We start from the raw sequence: 21085 nt of genomic DNA on the forward strand, positions 1-21085 counted from the left end.
GTTGAACTAAAATCAGAGGATTATTTAACTCCCCGTTTACTCCAATAGGAACAGATCAAACCTCAAGGTGCGCTTGGATGGGAAGCATGTGTGAAGAATGCACCTTCCTGGGTCAGAGGGACAAGTTCCATGTCTGTGTCAGAACCAAGGTTCTTCTACACTTCCCCAAGGTCTTGGCTTTGACACTCACATGTCCAGCTCTAGCAAACCGCTAGCAAGTGCAGGTGCATGTGTGGGACAGGAGATGGACCCTAGGATATAAATACAGTCCAGGGAAGACACAAGAAACTCTTGTTTTCTCATAAAAGTTCTTTTTGTCTTTAGCCTTATAAAAGAAATTCTGATCCTACTCACATTAAATCAACAGTCCAATTCTCACCAAGTACAGTGGTACCAGACCTTTCAAAACAGAGACTTAATATACTTAAAGCACCAGGTTGGTAATGATAACAATAGAAGGAAGGTCAAAATAACATACGCATACATTTTAGGCACAGCAGTTGGTTTCTGCATTAAAGCAAATGAGGTGATGCGGTCCCAGCTGAAACACTCTCCACAACAGCATTGTTTTGCAGAGAAGAAAATACTTACAAGGTTTTTACCTGAATCCACATGGAAATAAGGTAATCCCTGGCTAGCCCAAGTGCCTCTTTGGCACCGAGAGATGCTTGCCACAAAAAGGAGTGCTCAGCGAAGCACCCGTCTCCCTTTCAGTGTTCCTGACACAGGACACAGGGAAGAGGGAAGATTCCTTCTGAAGCAACCCGCTCAAAAAAAAAGAAGAAATACAGTCTTACAACATCTTTTGTTTACAATACACACACAGAGACATACAAACATAAGCACTGTGCTGCACAAGTTTGCTTCCCCCTGGACCCCAGTGCGCAGGGTAACATGATTATCACAGTACTGCAGGTGTCTTCCCATACACTATATAGCAGAGATACGGCATACACTGGCAGCAATCAGGAGAAAGAAATTTCTGGCTGAGAGGGGGATTGGCACAAAAAGTGGTACATCCCTCTGGGTGTATTTTGCAAAGGAAATGGCAAAGGCTATCCTGTTCGCCAGCAAACAGAGCCGTGACCGCTGGTGAACAGTGAGTGTTGGCCTTCATTTCCACACCCGAGACACACCACTCCCTCCACAAACTGGGCAGACCGTCTTTTGCCCCAGCCATCCCTTTCCTCCAAATATATGGCCAGACATCTTCTTTTAGGTGTCTCCGGAGCTATCAGAGATGTTACTGCCCTCAGGTGCGTGTGACCGCAAGGCTACAACATCGTTGGTGAAGGGTCACGTGAATGCATCTCCCCCTACGTCGTGCAAAGCCAGCCAGGCGAGCTGAAGTCACCTCCTGTGGGCGGGTGGGAAGAGACACCTGGTGCGTGGCAGTATATCTGACTCCTCTAGCAACTTGCAACATGATTGTGTGGTTAGACTTTTAATAACCCATTCCTTTTTGTGCTAAAATTTGTCATCAGAAACACAGGAACATAGGAAATGCCAGGTGACATCAGATCAGTGTTGTGGCTCCTGACACACAGGACTACTACGAACCAAGTACTAGCACCTTGCAATACCAGATGTGCATCGAACCAGCTGCCCATAGCTGTCACCAAGGCTTCTGATCTTCAGAGAAGGGCTTTAGCCAGGTAGGCCCGAGTTTAATCCCTCACCCAAAATACCTCTAAATGACACCCATGGTAATGCTGCCCACTTTCATCAGTGTCTGATGCTTTTTAGCCATCCTATGTTCTTGGCCTCGATGACTTCTGGAGGGAAGGAATTCCTCCACTTCTAACACAACATCATTGCACTGTACAGTTCATGTCCTTCTAGGTTTTAAAATCCAGGAGACTTGCATGAACCAAAAGAGAGTTAAATAAAGCAAGACCTCTACATAGCAAAGGAAATAAAATATTATATAATAACATAGGATTAGTTTAAATTCATATCTGCCCTCAGTGCTAGGTAATAAACCGACCTGTATAAAAACATATTTTTCTCAAATAGTTACATCTTACTATATAAAAATAGCACTGTGAAAGCAAGCCAATTTGTGCAAAAAAAAGCCCACCCCAAAAAACAACCCCACAAAAAAAATAGAAACAAACAAAAAAAAAAACCTCTGGAAATGCATGAAGCGTTGCTTTTGTGCTGCATGATAACAGTGAAATGTATTCATTCCCTAATACTGGTTATCTGCTCTCTGGGTCCTACAGTAAGAAATCCTGTAGACGGCTTACAATGCTTGCCTCTTACATCTTGAACCTCCTGTTGACGAAGAACAGAGTGAAACACTATTAAGGTTTATTCCAGTTGCAAAAGCTTTGATATCAGGCCTAGTCAAACAGCAAATCTGTGTCTGGACTAACCCAAAGGCATTTCTTTTGCAGCCCCTCCAACCAGTGTTTGCCAAACATTTTGGGGGAAGTTCTCCACAAGGAGCTACTGGGACCCAGCAGGGCAAACCCAGCAGTAGGAGTTATTTTGGGCAGGTTGTGCTCATCACAGTTAGTAAGGTGTTCGGAGCTAACATAGGAAGAAGGCTGGCTAGGAAGCTTATTCTGGACTTGAAAGCCAGAGCAGAGAATTATTGGTGGGCAAAGAGACTCGGCAAAAAACAGCAGGGAAAGGAGGGATTAATCATTTGTGAGCAGCTCCAGTAGTGGAGCAAGGGGCACTGGGAATGCCTCCTCTATCTGCCCCTACCCCGCAGCTCTGCTGGAGATCATGGACTGCAGCTCCACAGGGTGCCAGACCTGGCAGAAAGACCTCTGTGAGGGTGAAGGAACACAGAGGACAGCCCATTCTCTGCTCTTGGTGTTCCTCTCCCACCATGGAAAGGCTGGAGGCCCCCGAGTGCGTTACCCAGCCAGGAACCATCCCAATGGCCTCCCGGCTCTGGGACCTCACCTGCTATGAGCAGCTGGGCAGCACGTCACAGCTCGTGGTGACCAGCTGCCCGGTGAAGGTGGGGTGACAGGGAGGGCGAGCAGCCTCCTGCTGCACAGCAAATGTGTGAGGCGTTAGGTGCAGCGGTAGGGAGCTCAGGGTAGGAGGCAGACAAATCTGAGTCTCCCATGCTCAGTGCGAGCATGGTACCCGGGAGGAGTGGTGGGTTAGGGATCACAGCACGGTGCAAGGGTGTTGTGTGCAAGGGTCCCTCAGAACAAGGCGCCAGTCTGTGCTGGTGGCTGCCGGGTTTTGGCTGAAGTGACCCCTACGCCTGCTCCAGGCTGGTCAGCCTTTTGCAATCTAGGTGAGGTCACTAAGGCTCAGTTATAAGTGTCAGAGGGTAAACACCAGGTATTCAAAAACCCTGATGTCCCAGCATGTCCTGTCTACCCTACAGCATCAGAACAAACATCCCTTTAAATGCCTGCTGGACGACTAAGACCGTGTGACCACAGCCAGAGACAGTTGTGGCTACTCACAGTGAAGGTAGCCTGAGAAAATTCACCCAGGCATAAAGAGGATGGCTAAGACATGAGCAAAATTTTCCTCTTTGACGATATCTTTTCCAATAACCTACACCAGCAAACTTATTTTGGTGCAGAAAGGCAGGATGCACTACCCTGGTGGGAAAAAAACAACTGGGACATCCAGAGCGTTGGCATATGTAACACCGTTCTCTGGGACTTGTCTGGAGTCTCTCAGAGAAGAAGTGTCAACCGGTCACCAAAGCACCAAATCATGTTGTCACCACCCAGTGTTACGCTTGTCATTAAAAAATACCAGTGACAGATTCCCAGCTGTTTAACTCGGTCAGTTTGCCATTGGAGGAATATGGCCAGCTAAAGGACATAGGGCTTCCGAACATTTACCATGTTTTTGACTTTGGCTTTGCTTCAGGGTTATTTTGGCCTCTTTGGGTACCCATTTTACCATCTGTGAAATGGAAATATTTTCCAACCTCTGTTGTGGCTGAACTTTCTTCCTGTTTTAAGAGTTTTATCTATATAATCTCCTTTTGCAGGGAGGGAAGAGTTGTTATCCTCAACAAATATGGGGAAAAATGGAGGTCTGGACAGGCTGATATATTTGCCCAAGGTCACATAGGATGGACAGTGGAAGAGCAGGGACTTGAACATGAGGTATCCCAGCTCAGAAACTAATGCTTCCTACCATTCTTTCTCCCTGGAGACTTTAGTGGTGTTGCACGGGAAGGGCAGAGTGGGCCCCGTTTCTTCTGTTGCTTTTTTTTATGAGTGCGATGACGTGGTCTAAATTAAAAGAAAAATACAAAAAGACTGCCATAAATTATCCATATACAAAGGCCTTATTCACATTTATCCTATGGCCCCCTTCACATCTTGCTGGCAGGGTGCAAATGAAGATAACATCCCCTTTCACATACCCTCATCCCCAGAGCAACACTAGGTGCCCTGGTGACAGGATATTTGCAAATTCTGAGGCCAGAACAACTCTTTTCCCCGAAAAAAAAACAACAAAGAACTGCAGCCTCCCCAAATGCATTGCTAGAACTTGCCAGCCGGGAGCCTAACCATTTGCATGGTACCTCAGAGGTACAAAGAAAGCAGAGCGGGGCTGGACTTCTGGCTTCGCACCCAGCATTCCCACTGATATCAACAAGAACCAGTGGCTCCTCTATGGGATTTGTGGGCATCCGGTGCCTTAAAACAAGGCTGTAAAGATAATCACCTGCATTGTCCCCCACCGTGTGGGGCATGCACCCAGCACACGCTTGGTGGGCTACTGGGAGCTGGTGGTTTCGGCAGCTTGTATTCCAACCCTTACTTACAAATGAGGTCAGAACTTAGGAAATGCTGCCACACTGGGGTTTACAAACACTATGGAGGAAGGCAGCAGCAGGGCTTGGCTCCCATCGCAGGCAGCCCCTAGAAGTTGGGAGTTAACTCTCCTTTCTCCCAGTGGACTCAAGGGAAAGGTTTTCCCTATCTTCTCCAGATCCAGCAGCTCTCTCGGCTGTGCCAGCAGCAGTTGCTGAGCTTAATGGACTCCAGCATCTCAGGCTGAGGGGAATCTCTGAGATGGGACTATATTAACGTGACAACGGAGAAGCAAGGACCGTTCTCTGGTCTCGTTTACTCTGCAAGGGACTGATTGTGCATATCCTTGCAGGAAGGGAGAAGAGAAAGGCAGTCAGTGAACTGTAAATGATAACTGGGATTGCCTGGAAGTGATAAAGAATTTGTTAGCTATTTCAGGAAAGGACTGATTTGCCCCTTGTCTATAAAATGGATGAATGTTGAATGATGTCGGCCACAGCAGCTGCACAATGATTTTTAAAGCCAGTTAAGGAATTTGGTTTCCTGACGGCCTGAATGCATTTTACTGATGTCTTAAAAGTATGTCTATTACATGGAGATGTGATGAGTATAAAGCAATAATAAAGGCTAAGCAGAATTAGTGAGCAAAATAATTCCCTACTAAAAACCATCTCCGGTTTCACAATCAACTCTATTGGACTACTATATTCTATGAATTCTTCCTTGCTGCTAACTGCACATTATAACACAGAAGACGATACTCTCATATTGAAGCACTGGTGTAGATTAAGATATCTTGACACTTTGGACTTTACTTAAGCAATTACAAGAGCCCTTTCTACAAAATGTATTGCTTTTATTCCAGAAAAATAAATTCCCATGTACAACTGGGTTTTCATAACATGAAATAATTAGCCATTTTATTGCTAGTGCATATAGGGTAATGTCACATTTCATACAATTTCAGTACAAGTGAAAAAATATAATATATGGCTGATTGAAATTGATAGCTACATTAACATTTATAGATCTATATAGATTTATTTTACAAGCTGTTAGTAGTTTAGAGGGATATCGGTGTTTTAAACTACCAACATTCATATGGCTCCAATTCAAATATATGAATTGTTTGATGCACTATAAATATATTCCAAAGTACATTTCATTGAAGAAGTCAAAGCTGTGCACTAAAATATATCAAAAACATGCCTTGTGAATATGCTACAGACAGAGCCCTGATTGTCTGAGGAGCACGAAAATGCCATGGGTGCTAGCATTACTAGTTGAAACATGAAAATAATGCCATGATTACAGGAGTAGGTGATGGAGATAAATGCTTTCTGTCATCTTATTTCATAGAGCTGGGACCAAATTCTCTTCTTTTACTCAAAGTAAACCAGGATGAAATCCACCAAATTAGCAGAATTGCTTCTGGATTAGAGTTAGGTAAACAAAACCCAGAACCTGGCTGAAGATCAGGCACAAGCTCCCTGGTTTCAGTAAAGCTGGTCCCAGACCTTCACCAGTGGAAGTGAGAGCAGAACGTGTTCCAGCTGAGCTGTTCGCCTAAGTCAGGCAGGCAGGATCTGAGCACAAAATCACATTTGCCCAACCCTACGGATTTCTTAAGCGCCTCCTAAATTTCAGGTCTTACGAACAGCACCAAGGGCTTTGCTGGGGCTGGCAGCAAACAGAAATTTAGGCAGGATCTTGAGGATTTTCCCAAGTTAGAAAACAAAGTAGCCCAAAGCACTAGGGTAGTCAGCATGGGCCACATCCTGCTCTTAGGTTCAGTTGTGCCTAAATCCAAAGCCATCCTGGCAGCATTAACCTGGATTACCTCTGCAGAGAATTTGCCCAAATGACAAGAGGGCTGAGTGCTGACAGCAAAGAGAGCACTGAGCATCGGATGAGATGGGAAGAGCTGTCAGGGCTGGAATCACAGTCAGTTTTTCAGCTGGTTTCCTTCCCTCCTCCTTCTCACTCTTGGCTCCAGTGTGGTCCCAAAAGGGCCACACGGAGGATTCTCCCTACCTCTGGTAACATTTTTCACCTTGCTTATTGTAAAAACACAGGGCAACAAAGACCTTTTTTTTTAAATCTACCTCTTGTTTGGCAGATGTTTGCAAAGCAAACAGTGGAGTGCATTCAGCTACCTGTACTGCCTCACATCTGCCCTGGAGCCATACCCTTCCCTGCATTTTTCCAAGAATGAATTACTTTTGCAAATGACTGGATTCCAGCCCTGCCGTTGCCCTACAGATGCAGGGAGGCAAGGTTCAGCAGGGTTACAGCGCAGTTACTGAGGGGTGGGAATGTGGTGGCAAGGGTGGGAGGGATACTGAGTGCACAGGTAGGCTTGCTGGCCAAAATGCTGCTGCTGGATCAGCTGCAGCCCAGGGCTCTGGGCAAGCAAGGAAATACTTTGTACCATCACTCGTCTCATCTTCCATCCCAGGAAGGCTGGAGCCTTCCCCTGCAATTCAACACAGAAATGTTCTCTGTGCTGCTCTTGCTCACTGTAAAATTAAACTGAGATATGCTGGGTCCACCTCAGGGTAGCCATGATCATCCGCTTTCACGGGGAATAAAAATAGATTTTAAAAGCCTGAATTTGCCACGTATGGCTGGTTTTGCCCTGGCCTTGTGGGAGAGCCTTACTCGTGGCAGCTCATCCTGCCTTGGCCGATGCTAATAGCACTCCACACTGGCCAGCAGAGAAAGACCCCCCCAGGCCTCACCTGCCTGTGCAAACAGACCCCCAGTGTAACATGGAGAAGGGGCTACAAAGAAACTGGAACAATATGGATTTTGAAGTAATTGTAGTTTGGCTTGGGGAAGAGGGGGCATAAAGGAAGAGTTTTCCTTGGGAGAACGGCTTTTTATAAAAGACGATGAGTTGGGGACCCCAGAACAGATTCATTGGGTTAGATTTGACCTCAAACCCTGACAAAAGTCTTAGTTTAACATTTAGGATATACTAGAAGCTGTTGTTTTAATACAAACTAGGTCAACTCCAAACCCATCTTCAAAACAATATCTGATTCCACAAGTACTTTGTCCGCATGGTAAAAGCCAGCCCTTAACGTTCTACCCTTTAATAACTCAGGATGTTAGCTGTTAAGTCCATTTGCCTCTTGCCTTACTTGTTTAAAGCTTTCTCCAGATATTCCTGGATCCACTTTAACTTGGGATCAATGCACACTTGCTTGCTGTTGCTCTTGAGCCTTGCACTGCCGAAGGAGAAAAGTCAGAGTGAGTCTAGTGCGTGACGCTCCTCAGCCCACCCCTCCTGCCCCCCCATGTCTTATTTTGCACACAGGCTTGCAATTCCATTGTGGACCATAGGGTTGCATTCAGCTTCCCTGGGTGTCACTGCTGCTCTCAGTTAACCCACGAAGAGGATGGGTTATCCACGCCATCCTCAAGGCACCTATTATAAATATCGCTGGGTTCAAAGCACTGGTACAATCTGTCTCCTCTGATGCCGACTCTTGTGGTCTGTACCGGTACGCATATGGGGGTGAGACAGGTACAGAATTTAAATCTAAGTTTTCCAGCTCATACCTGGGCTGTTATGAGTTCAGTGCTGGGAATGGCTAAATTTCATTTGGAAATAATGACATGATAAATTCAGGTCATTTTTGCAAGGAATTAATTAAGAAGATCTTTCAGACTCAACTCGACATTGAAGTTTGACTTGTTTTGAGACACCAAACCATACTTCTTGGATGTTCTGAAAGGTGCAGGCAGGACAGCTGGAAGTACCATAGTGCCAGAGGCAAGCTTTCCCTCCGGTATTCACTCAGCACTGGAAACAAAAGCAGACGCCACCTGAGGGGTTTCTCCTGGATGTCCGAGCTGCACTTTCCAAACCAGACTCTTTAACTAATTTGAATTCCCTGTGAATCTGGCATTTGAGCTATCTGCATCTTTCATACAGAAGCAGTACAGGTAGCTTTTCACCATCATCAGCAGGTCTCACCCTCCAGGGACCACAGGGTCTCCTGAGAGTGCTGTGATCTCCCACATCCCTGAAGCACCCTGCCTCTGCCCAAGCCGCTCAGAAATTTCCTCTTAAACAGCCTGCCTGCCATGCAAAAGTGCCAAGAACAGCAATTTCATGGAAATACCCACAGGAATAAGTTCCAAACTCGTTTAAGCATTTTGCTGGATGTAAGCCAAAATGTTCCCTGCTTTATAAAATGAAATCTGCAGGATATAAAACTATGGCATAAGAAATAACAGGTCAAAAAGGCTCCTTGGTCTAAAGTTATGCAACAACACAGTTGTAACATAAACACACCAAGGATCCAGTCTTGCAAGCCCTGCTCCAATAAAGAGATGAATGGGCCTAATTCGTATTTCCCGTACAGCAGTGCCAAGCTGGAGTATTTCCAGTGAAGTGATACCAACAGAGAGTAAGAATGGATTTGCTGATGTTAGCAATGCCTGGGAACTCTTGAGCTGGCCCCGCAGGGTATGGAACCGAAAGCACACATAAGCAGACTCCAGCCACACGCAATGTAATTCCTCTCGCCTAATATTAAGACATTGATTGTTTTAGATATTTATTTCTGAGCCTGTCAGCCTCTGCTCCTTGTACAGTCATGGCAGAGACCTAGGCAACTGTATGGAGTGTTAATCTGAACTGGTTTAGGTGTCTACTTTGGGATGCAATTAATTGCATGCTAAAAATGCCTATTTCCCTGTACTGAAAAGCCAGGAATTTAGGGTGGGCTTTGTAGAAGATATGCACAGAGGAGATTTCTGGATTAAGAGAGATGACTTCCCCTAGAACCAAAGACAAAAGCCTGCTCTTAGGCTTTTTGCCTGGTACAATTCCCCTCACCCCTAAAGGGGAAAGTACCTGTGCAAAAAAACCACAAGATCTTTCCTTGAAACTGTATGATTTCACTGAGATACTGTATTCCTGGAAACAGTAGCTTTTAAGTTACTCACAACTTCACTGAGTAATGCATGCCCACTACATTCAGAGTGTGGCTAAAATCATCAAGGTGAGAAATTTATGTATTCGTTTTGATTCGATTTCAGCTCCTGTTTCAATAAAGACCTAGTTCGAACTCATGATGCTTCAGGGGTATTCGGAGGTAAGTTTTTAAATACCTTACTTTTTAAAGTAACAAAAAGATGGTGAACTACAGGTTCATGTGTTCTGTGTGCCACTAAGTCACATTGCAAACAAATACATTTGGGTCAGGCATGGAGAAGAACGTGAGTTGTTTGTGTTTCTACATTTCATGCTCTGATCCATCGCTATGACCCACGTTAATTAAGAGATAAATGTATACTCTTTCCTGTCTTAAATGCCTGTCATTTACTTGAAACTACTCCAGAAAATTCCAAATCCTCTGCAATGCCTTAGCGCTGGGACCCTTATGACATCCACTGATAGTCCCAGAGCACAAATCCATACACTATTGCATTTTGGATGCTTGCCTCCAAAATTGTTTATAGGTAGAGACCAGAGTTAGTCACAGCTGGTTTTGCCATTTTCGAGAAAGGAAACTATCTCTCAGCTGAGGCTTACATTTTTCTCACTGTCTTCCACCAAATCCTAAGGCAGAAGCACACAGGAGGAAATGTGTATGATCTACCCAGAATGGTTTAAAAAAGAAAAAAAATTGTATGAATAAAAACCGGTTCATGAATGGATACATGCCCTTCAATATATCTGTACATTCCTGAGAAATCTCATGAAACCACACCATTTTTTCTGAACACAGAAATGTTTCAGATGACAAGGAAAGGATTTTTACAGCATTTAAGTTGCAACTAGAAGAGCTCAGCATGGATTGAAGACAGAACTAGTGATGGGAGCACAGCACAGAAACCCAGCCTAGTCACTGAGACCCTCTTACAGAGGCCAACAGAAGCTGATGATTAGTAGGGCTCCCCTGGACTGAAAAGAAGAATGCCAATTTTTTTTCCTTCTGAAGATTTTTAATTTTGGGAGAGGAGGGAAGGGAACACCCGTGAAAAAATGAACCAAAAAGACCTTCCTAAAAACACACACACACACACAAATACACAAGCCCATTTTTTGTGAAATCAGTGTTTCTTTTTCAGCAAGCAAAAAAGAAGGGAACCCATCATTTCTGTCCTGCTGTGATCTGTGATTTACCAGTCAGTCACTGCCTGGTAAGCATCTCCCTCGATCAGGCCAGCGCATGTTTAGGGTCTGTACCTCCTGTGAAAGCTACACAAAATCCAGAAATTACTTTTGCTTGTTCAGCTCCTCTCTATGGAGAAGTGGAGCATTAGAAGACTCAGACCGCTGTAAAGTCTTTTCCCCAAGGTGCGAAGCTCCACATCCAAGGCAGTGGCCAGCCTGTCTGACATTCCTGCTCCCATATGCACGGGGGGATACGGAACATGGGATCACAAAGTCATAGGGAGATCACAGGGGGAGAACACGGCTGGGAAACATCTAGCTGGGCTCCTTTGTGTGGGGAAAAGCGGGGTCCAGCTATATCTGACACACGGGGCGAAGAGAGGAACTGGAAATCATGGCACGAGGCACAGACCTAATTGCAGCCACCAAAGCAGGAACCGCCTCTGTGACTCTCCCGTTTGACACCCGAGATCCGCACCCAGGCGAAAAGAGTGAGAGACTTACACAATCTGAATTGAGCAGTTGGGTGTGGAGAGGATTTTGAGGTGCTTAATGTTGGCTCTTGCCACGTTGCTCTCGTAGAATCGACAGGGGCATCGGTAAGTCAGGCTGACGGGTTTCTCTGCGGGACACAGGGAGAGAAAGGACACGTTACTCCCTCTTGCTCCCTGTCGGCAGCACAGATACACAGACCAGGGCTGACTGAAACTCCCTCCAAATATGCAGGTGAAAAAAAAAAAAAAAAAAAGCAATAGAAAAGCTGCAGCTTTGGGAGGGCATTTGCCCACAGCTCACAGCACAATCCTTTTACCTCAGTACCCAGCCTTTCAATCCCGGTGCGTGGGATTTTGGAAGACAAAAGAAGAAGGAGAGAAAATGGAGATAAGTAAAGAAGAAGAGATTAGAATAAGCAGCAGCTCCATTGTACAGGGATGCTCCTGGTAATTAGACAAGATAAAGGCCAAAAGAGGGGGCACTTGTCCTCAGTGTTGTTCTTGCCAAGTGATTTTGACCCGAGGCTAAATTAGAAGGTAGCCAGAAGAAAGCGATGCATTCCAAAGGGTTCAGATCAAAACGGCTCGGCTCAGGTGCAGGCTTTTCACGGGGGACTTACTGGCTACAGAAAAGCCCTGAGCCTTTCAGGCTTTCCCAGGGCCCAGCGGCTGACCTTTCCCCACTACAGCCAACCTTCACTCCCAGCCGAGATGTTCGCACAAGGAGGTGCGACTCGGAGATGCGAGATCACAGTGGCTTCGCAGGAGACATTTGGAGTCTTTTGAACTCCCAGCCTGTGGTAAAGTATCCGCACCCAAGCAGAGAGTTATCAGGCAGCGTGCTCCCCGTACGCTAATCAGGGACCACCGGACTAGGTAGGGACAGAATTAAGTTTAGCCCCCCAGGCTAAAAATCAGCAATGAATAAGCAAGCAGAACGGAGAAAAGCAGCCTGGCGCTCACCACAGGCTCCCACACAGTCCTTCTGCTGCCCGATTTCTCCGTGGAAGAACTTAATTACTGGTAATCAAGTGCACATAAATAAGGTCCTCGCTCTGCGTTTAAGCTTCAAAGCCCCATGCACGCTCAAATACAAACACAGAAGCCTTGCCTGCAAGTCTAGAAGGATCTACCTAAGATTTGAAACAATTTCCCAGTGGAGCAGTTTTCAGCCTCTGGGTGGAATTAAATTCATACACCTAACCCTTACGGTCTGGATCATGCTGTAGACAGTCAGGTCTGTATCTCACAGAGCTTCAGATCCCACATGGCAATCTGCTGTCCTGTTTATTTAACCACACAGGAGCACTGGCAGCATCCAAACCCAGCTCCCTTAAAGGCAGGGGGAGAGTGAAAGAGTAGGGAAAGGCTTGGAATCCCTTAACTGCCGTCTAGGAAGGTGAGAAAAGAGACAGCTTTTCAAAGTGCAGCTGATCTGCATATATCACACATTTACCAAGGCCTGTCTCTAGCACAAAAATCCACAGACAACATAGTGAAATTAGCCTGTCCTCAGGGGGGGAAATGATTTTTTCCGAGTGCATCTAACAAGAGATAAGCCAGAGTCTGATCCCACAGGCAGATGGGCAAACAGAGAGGAATTAATTAGTTGGAGCAGAGTTCCTCCAGATTCACACCAGGATCTGGACTAGAAGTTAACAAAATTGGAGTTTTTCCATCAGTTTTATGGCAGTCAGTCCAAACAGTGGTATTATCTATGAGTTAATAAATGGGAGGAGAAGCTCCCGTCTGCAGGAGGAGGAGGAAGGAGGGCTGCAGGGTGAGCCTCTGGAACATGCAATAGACTCGCTAGTGCTAACGTGGAAAGGAGGGAGAAGGGCTCTAGGATTTCCCACTGCAAATCTGTGCCTGATAGCTATGCATCGGTGAGAGTGTATTGGAAAGGGAGGCTGAAACTGGATGCAGTCATACAACAACGCTCAGCACAGCTGCAGTGGAAGCATCTCTGCAAGCTTGGACCAGTGAAGTGTAAGCAAGCTTTACCCTAAACAACACAGAAGAGATGAGCTGTTCAGGTCTATGGTTTGAGAGCGCAATCCTGTCCTATGAGACTGGGAGAGGGACTTTCAATCCCATCCCACTTGAAATCAGGAGCAAAGAAAAGTTTAACCGCAACTAACATGTCCGTGAGTCCTGAAGTTGTTTCCTGCCCCAACAGCAGACATCCAGCACAGCAAGGAAGAAGGGAAGCCCCAGCATTCAGTGTTCTGTCCCCGCAATGTCAAGTGGAATGGCAACTCCCTTCCCAGCACAAGCATCCCTTTGGCATTCCTGTGCCCCTTGCTTGGTGACCAGAAACAGGCACTGAGTGCCAAGGAGCGGCAGCGCAGGCACCAGCTCTGCGCTCGGCATCACTAGCAGGGAACCACTATCCCCTGCCACTGCCCCGCCAGCACTCTGGCTCTGAGAGCTGGGCTGTGGCTCACTCCACTCTCAGCAAGGATGAAAACCAGGGAAAACTAGTGCATGTGGCGCTTCCCAACACACAAACCGCTGTCGTCCTAACGTAGGAGGGGGAAGGGGCCATTTGGGGGCCGTAATTTGGGAAAGGGATATTTCTGGTCTTACCCAGAGGCTGACAAATACCTTCCTTATCTCATTTCAAAATTTGAAACAAATTGTTCCATGCACAGTAGAACTGATGAAGCCAATTATTCTACAGGTTTGTACTCCAGGAGTTAATACTTTGGGTTCTCTGATGTCTAATAAAGACTGAGCACAAGCTGAAGCCGTTCTCTGGGTAGGATAAATTAGTACAGCCTGTTAATTGTACAGTTACATGAAAACACCAGTTTTCATGAAAGTGATGGTGCATAAAGCTTTTGAGACTTTCATCAGTTTGGCACATTCAGTCAAAATGGGTGAATATAATAAAAAGTTACAGAAGAGCCGGCTGCTATTCAGACATCTCAATGTCATTCCTTCAGCCTTATTTCCGTAGACAAAAAGAAAAAGAGAACACCACTTTTTGTCTCAGCTAGAAGGCTTCTTGGGTTTGGGTGTTTTGCTTGGTTTGGTTTTTGGTTTTGTGTTTTTGTTTCTTTTTTTTTTTTTTTTTTGCGGGTTTGTTTTGTTTTGTTTTATAAATAAACAGTTTTACTATTTTCTAACCCAAAGCTGAGTTTTGCTGGCTCTGAACACCCACTTCTGCTGGCAAATGATCTCTAGAGACAAAGCGCTCACAAAAATCTCCCTTACAGACTGGCCACATACTAAGGTTGGACAATACCTATTTTACCCCACAGGGATCTGCCTTGCCTCACCCGCGCTGGAACCGGGCACTAAGGGAACACGTGAGTTGCCAGTTCTGCTGCAAATTTACCATCAGTACTTTGCTGTGCGGGCTGGGAAGCCCTGGGCACTTGAATGGAGAGGGAAGCTACATCCCGAGGTGAGCAGGTTGGGCATGAGCAGACAGAACATCCGATGAAAGCAGCATTTTACTCCTGTTTATCCAAAGGTGCACTGTCCCAGGAGAGGGCTGGCAACTTCTTAAGGCTAGGGCAGCTCCCTGGGGAGCGAGGCTGTGATAGGCAGATACAGCTTTCCAGGGTGGCGAGGAAGAGTTCAGAGCTCACCTGCCCTGCAGGACAGGGTAGCCCTGCAAGCCTTCATCTTGCTGAGGGTTGAGAGCACTACGTGACTTGCAATGAAGCAGGCAAAAAACTTCACTCCTATCACTGCAAGCCGGTGCGGTCTCTCTCCGTACACTAGATTTTCTGCCGCCCTGTTAAGCCGTTTCCTCACTTAGGGAACCAGGTCCCTGACACACTTACTCTGCCATAAAGCTACCCGTGGCCGTTTGCTGCCAGGTAAGGAGTGCTGCCGGGCAGGAGCACAGCGAGGTGCAGCCAGGCAGCCCCGCCAGCCCCCCAGCCCTGGGCTAAGTGCTGCCAGAGGGAGAGACCCTGAGCCCCCGGCGGCCCCGGACCCCAGTCCTGCGCCTCCCGTAAGGGCTGCAGCCCCGGCGAAGGCCGGCAACGCTTCCCCAACTCGCTCCAACCCGCACTCGCCCGAGGGCGAGGGGAGCCTGCTCCGGGCGCCCGGGCCAAGCCAAGCCACCGGGCGCTGGCCACCGGCGGCCCCGGGCTTTGCCTTCGCCACCTGCCCGCCCGCAGCCCAGCCCGCAGCCCGGCGCGGGGGTCCCGGGGTCAGCGGCGGGGCCGGAGCCCACCGGGCCGGGTCCGTCCCTCGGAGCCTCCCCGGGGCTCCGTGCCGGCTTTACGTGTCGCTTCCCGGGGACGGGGCTGCTGCTGGGACAGTGCTGTGGAAAGGCATCGGGAAAATCATCGGGAGCGATTAGCTGTCTCAGACCAAACAAAGAGGGCACCGGAGGGCATCCTTTGCCACGCTGGGTGGGGAACACCCAAGTTTCGGTCGCCAGAATGGGAGAATAGAGGGGAGCGCGGGGCTGAATGGGCGGGCGCTCGTTCTCCCAGCCCGCAGGCATTCGATGAGGGGACAAAAAGGTGGCAAATCTCTGCCAGGTGAGAAGCCAGCCCGCAGGAGGAGCGCCCGGGAGGAGCCCGGAGACCGCCGCCCCGCCACGCGTGGGGAGCGCGGCCGCCCCACGGCCCGCGGGATGCGGAGCGGGAGGCGCAGGTTGCCGCGGTCTCCCGGGGCCGTCCGCACCCGGAGGCTCCCCGGCGAGCAAACCGGCCGGCAACGGCTGCCACCGGGCTCCGGGGGTGACACGCGGGGCCCGGCGTGGGGCGGGCGGGCTGCGGGGCGGCGCGGTGCGGGACGGACAGCCGCGGTGCGGCTGCCTTGGGGAGAAACCCCGGACCTCCCCGCGCCCCCCGAAACCTCCCCGCGTCCCTTGGCGGGGGCGGGGGGGGGCGGTGAATTCCTGCGGAGTGACCGCTTTGGCTCAGCTCTGCCCTGATGGAGGGAAGATAGATCATGAAAGAGGACAGAAAAGGAACCCAACAACCGCCTGTTTCTCATTTCTGGTAACTTTTAGGGTTGTTGCTTTAAACGGGAAATCGATATGCGTATTTTGCAAGCAAAGCACCTCCCTGCAGACCGAGCGCTGTTGAAAGTCTTCCCCCAGCCGATTTCAATCTGGGAAAAGTTTGGCGAAGAGGATCGCTTTGACCAGCTTTCCTTCGAAAAAAGCGAGGGAGGGAGGGAAGAAGGGAAGCAGGGAGAGCCTGCCTGCTCCCAGCCCCCAGGAGCTGTGGCTCGGCGCTCGCCAGACGCGCACATCTGAGCCGCGGCAGGAGCCGGAGCCGGGATTGCGGGGGAGTTGCGGGGAGAAGGGGAAAAGGCGGGGGTTTCCGCGGGACCCCAACTCCCTCCCGTTCTCCCCGGCGCCCGCAGGCAGGAGCGCTGGAGCGGGCAGGGAGAGCGGCGGCGGCCCGGCGGCTCACTTACCCTCCGAGAGGGAGATGATGGCCAGCGCGAAGGCGAGCAGAGCCAGGGCTCGGAGGTCCATGCTGGGGCTGCTGGCGGGGCGCGGGGAGGGCTGGGCTGCTGGTCCCGGCGGCTGCGGCGCTCTGCCGGAGTCCCCTCCTCCCCTGCCTCTATAGAGGGGCCGGGACCGCCGGGGCTGGGGGAGGGGAGCCAGGGGGAGTAGCTAGCCTGTGATTTATTGCCCGTGGCATGTTATTACATCCTTCCTCTGCTAAAAATGCTTGGAAAAGACCCAAAAGAGCGAGGGCTCCTTTCTTCGCTCCGTCGGCTCCGTAGTCTTTCCCCCAGGCAAAGCGCTTGCCCCAGCAGCCCCGAGCCCCCCCGGGGGAGGGCAGCGGCGGGGGGCTCTCCCCGGGGTCTCGCCCGCACGGCGGCGGGGACCCGCGATCACCGTCACTCGATCCAGCCCGGGCCGCGGGGAGAAAGTTTCCTCACCAAACTATGCCAGCCCCAGTCCCTTCTGGGCATCCCGGCCCCACTGCTCTTGAACCAGAGCTGCTAGAGGGGGACAGCTGTGGCACAGCTGTCGGGACGTCCCGCAACCTCTCGGCACTCACACCGGGCAGAGGAGAAAAATCCCCCTTCACTCCCGTGGGCACCAATCTAGATGTTACACTGGCGCCCTGGGCATCAGATCCAGCGCCTCATACGAAGCAACCCCTCAGAAATTTATCTTGGGATTTGGGGGGGGTTGTGTGTGGAAGAGAGAGGGAGGCTTTCAGTCTTTGCCTCCACATGCTTTGCTCCAAACACCACCTTCTCCCCGTGTTAGGTGAATCCAGTTGTCCATTTGCTGCCACATTTCGCCTCCTTTGTATTGCAGATGCCGCTGGGCTCCCTGGCACCTGGCTGAAACCCCGCAGCCCACAGAGCCAGAGGTCTGATGGGTGCCACTTACCCTGAGCTATTGCAGTGTTGTCAGGTCTAATTGACTTAAGCATGTCCTCGCTGTCTGCGGTCCAAGCCCACGGGGCCCTGTTTGTTGCTATTCAATACTTTAAATAAACATCGAGGCTTTGATTTAATTTGGCCCCCTCGGCTGCATTTAAAACAGGCGTCCTCGGTAAATTTGGGACACAGGGAGGGTGAGCGGGTAAAGCTAATCCTGGTCTGGAGGTGTTTAAAGGACGAGTCCACGATGCCACCAAAGCCAACAGCACGGTCTGTTTATATCCTGGGCAACTCAAACTCTGCCAGCCACAGCTCATGAGTCTGGAAACAGGTTCCCAAATCCCACAGTCCCAATCCTGTGCTAACCCGTGGCTGTTTCATTTAGAGAGCTTGTTTCTAATGCTGGGGGAAATGCTTACACCGACACTGGGGCATGAATTGACTCCCTCCCTGACACATGCCAGCGAAGCTGATTTTCACATCCAGCTCCCCTACATCCAGTTATTTGTGTTTCTTTGCCCTTGCTTACCACTTTGTTTAGGCCGACCTTGCTCTCACCTCTTTCTTTCAGGCAAGCTAGCACATAATCATAACTAGTGCTGTGAACCTGGCTACAACTGTCGCGACACTTGTGACATCCTGTAGGGACGGGAGAAGTGACTGCTAATCCCACTGCAAACACTGCTAGGAGGGCTGCTGTCCCACCAGTGCTGTGGCTGGCACCTGGGGACCTCCGCGCTGCCCTTCGCATACAAAAGTAACAGCATGTCTTTGCTGTTGCTGCAGGCACAGAGAAAAACGGTCCAAGGATCTAATCAAAGAGGCTGGATGGATGCAGAATGAGATCAGAGTTAAATCGGAGTAGCAGTCTCCCCCTCGGCATCCTCAGACATGCACACGTGTTGTAACAGAAGGGGAAAACTGGTCAGATCCCAGGAAAAGCCTGGACAGACCTTCAGAGGTGAGTCAAAGAGATGCAGCCTGCAGATACAAAGGCTCTCCCTCACCTCTGGATAACTGAGCGCAGCCAGCTTCAAGCAGGGCCAGCACCTTCCTTCTTATGGCCGGAGGACACCTTGGCTCTCCTCCTCTGCCAGAGAGGTTAGGAATACCCGGGACATCGCACTCGGCAGCATCCCTCTATCACCTCCCCAACCTGCCCCAGCAGCGAGCGGCAGGCCGGGGGGACCCCGGGGGGTCCCATGTTATCTGTGTTCTGTGTCCTTCCCCCCCACGCAGGCAGACATCTGCACACACCCATAGGTATGTTCTCTACGGCGCAGAAATCAGAAACCAGAGCAAGCTTCAGGTAAGCCAAACGCTAATGGGAAAATCACTTTTGCCAAAGCAATTTTGCAGGAGCAGCCCAGCCTGCTCCGTGCCCAGAATTTCCCCTGCTGGGCGTCCTCAAGCGGACGAGTTTTATTTCAGGTAAGAGCAAACGCAAGAGCTGAAGGGCTGTGAGGGAGGGGAGACCTGACAGACATAGAGCCCCGCACGCTGCCTCCGCTTCACTGGTGTGCTCCTGCTACTGGGATGAAGAGGAAATCTTCATACAGTAACCGAGTTTATCTGAACACCGAGTCGTTCTAATGAACTGCAGGGCTTGGTTTTTTTTTTTCCCATCAAGAACAAATTTCTGCTTACGGTACAGCGATTCTGAGTTTAAGATTTAAACAGCAACAAAACAACAAAACAAAATAAACCAAGGGGAAAGAAACCCTCAACCAAGCTCTTATGGTTTGACCCCCCAGTTTTAGAATTATGAACTCAGGGAAATTTGAACAAATTGTACATTGAAAAGGGAGGTTGAATGTCTTGGCAAGTGTTAAATTCCTTCAAAAGGTCGTTTTGACTTAATGTTAACTCCCACAGAATGGACCAGATCCGAATGCTCAAAAAATGCAGTCTGCACCCGTCGGTGAGCTGGGTGGCTGCATCCATCCCCCCCAACCAGCTGCAGCCAGAAATCCTTAATAGCCAGTAAATTTAATCTTTTATCTGAATGCTGACAAAGAAATGGTGAATTCAGAAACCTTAAATAGACCTACTGTGGATTTCAACACAGCTTGAGACAGCCTTTTTTAATAATCCAATATTCCAAATTTTTAGTGTGTTTGTATCAAATTACATTTCCTCTTAAACAGGGAGATGGCAACATTTCTGTTGCTTAGAATTTTAGACTGGCATAACCCAGCAATGAAATCACTATCATCTGAAGTTGTTTTAAAGCCCTGTGGATTATGACTAAAGTAAACCATTTCTGGCCAGTACAACAAAACACATTATTACGAAGAAATTTTTTTGTGTGTGAGTTAAGAATTAGACTAAATATCTTCAGGTTGGGAAAATAGTTTAATCTTGTTTTCACTAATGCTATTTGACTATATTAAGGAAGATTCCTTAATATTTCCTGGACTACTCTTCTAACTAAATGCATCGTCATTCGCATGGCCATAACGTTCATGTAGAATCTATATTTGGGTTAAGATTCACCGTGCATCTCAGCAATCTGGAGTAAAAGACATTACAAATCAAGTGTATTAATGCCAGTAAATTCAGTGATCTAGAATTGAGGAAAATTACGTATAGAAATTTGTATGTATTAGGCTGTGGGACCGCACAATTAAGATACCAAATCGACCTTATCTCTGCCTTGTTGTAACATCATCCACTAGCCCACATGATAATGACTATAGTAGTTTAGGGTCGTTGTCTCTAGATGCAGCTCTTATTTTTAAGAAATGTTTTTTTAAAACAAGCTTACACTGCTTATTTCCACATAGTATGATGCTGTGACGGGAAGGAAATGAAAGAATGTTAAAATGTTAAAATTGACAATAGCTATTGCGTGATATCCTTAGGGTGCAGACTTAAGAGTGCTTGGAGATTTGAGTGTTCCAATAGTTTTATGTATTTATATTCTTTTGTAACTTAACTCTGAAATTCTTTGATTTATCATACTTTCAAAAAAAAATAATGAAGGCATCCATATAAAATTCTTATTTCTTCAGTTACTGACTATATGCCCTTAGATTTACCTCCATCTTACTGTCATTCTTGTTTTGCTTAAGAATTCTTTTTTTTAATAGTAATATTGTTCTTGTCACATTTCTACATGAATTTTTTTTTTCCAAGACCATTAATCAGGTGAAAGTTTGGAGGCTCTGTAGCCTTGCTGCGCATCCAAACAGCAGCTAGAAGAGGACAACCCTAGAGCAGTTTGAAGATCTTTCTTGACTCCTGTCTTTGACCTTCTTGTTTCAAGTGCTAAGACTATTTTCCCTACTTATTGCCATGTCAGGGTTCCAAACTCCGCCTTTACACATGTAGCGAACAGGACTTTTAGTGTTAACTATTTGCAACAAAGC

At 48.2% G+C, this 21085-nt stretch overlaps 1 protein-coding gene across 2 annotated transcripts; it reads right to left on the reverse strand.

Annotated features, from left to right (window-relative positions):
- Positions 1 to 1130: 1130 nt before the first annotated feature.
- Positions 1131 to 16948, reverse strand: CXCL12 (C-X-C motif chemokine ligand 12). Of its 2 annotated transcripts, XM_075108282.1 has the most exons (5): positions 16785 to 16948; positions 11398 to 11515; positions 7904 to 7990; positions 4132 to 4229; positions 1131 to 2277 (listed from the first exon to the last, which is right to left on the reverse strand). In XM_075108282.1, the coding sequence occupies exons 1-5, from the start codon at positions 16843 to 16845 to the stop codon at positions 2246 to 2248; spliced, it is 396 nt and encodes a 131-aa protein (XP_074964383.1). In that variant the 5' UTR covers positions 16846 to 16948; the 3' UTR covers positions 1131 to 2245. The 2 variants fall into 2 exon arrangements, with proteins under 2 accessions (XP_074964383.1, XP_074964384.1); XM_075108283.1 differs by lacking the exon at positions 4132 to 4229 and having other exon boundaries at positions 16785 to 16942.
- Between the last annotated feature and the right edge of the window lie 4137 nt (positions 16949 to 21085).

This window comes from Phalacrocorax aristotelis, chromosome 12, assembly GCF_949628215.1.
Source record: "Phalacrocorax aristotelis chromosome 12, bGulAri2.1, whole genome shotgun sequence".
Lineage (NCBI taxonomy): Eukaryota > Metazoa > Chordata > Aves > Suliformes > Phalacrocoracidae > Phalacrocorax > Phalacrocorax aristotelis.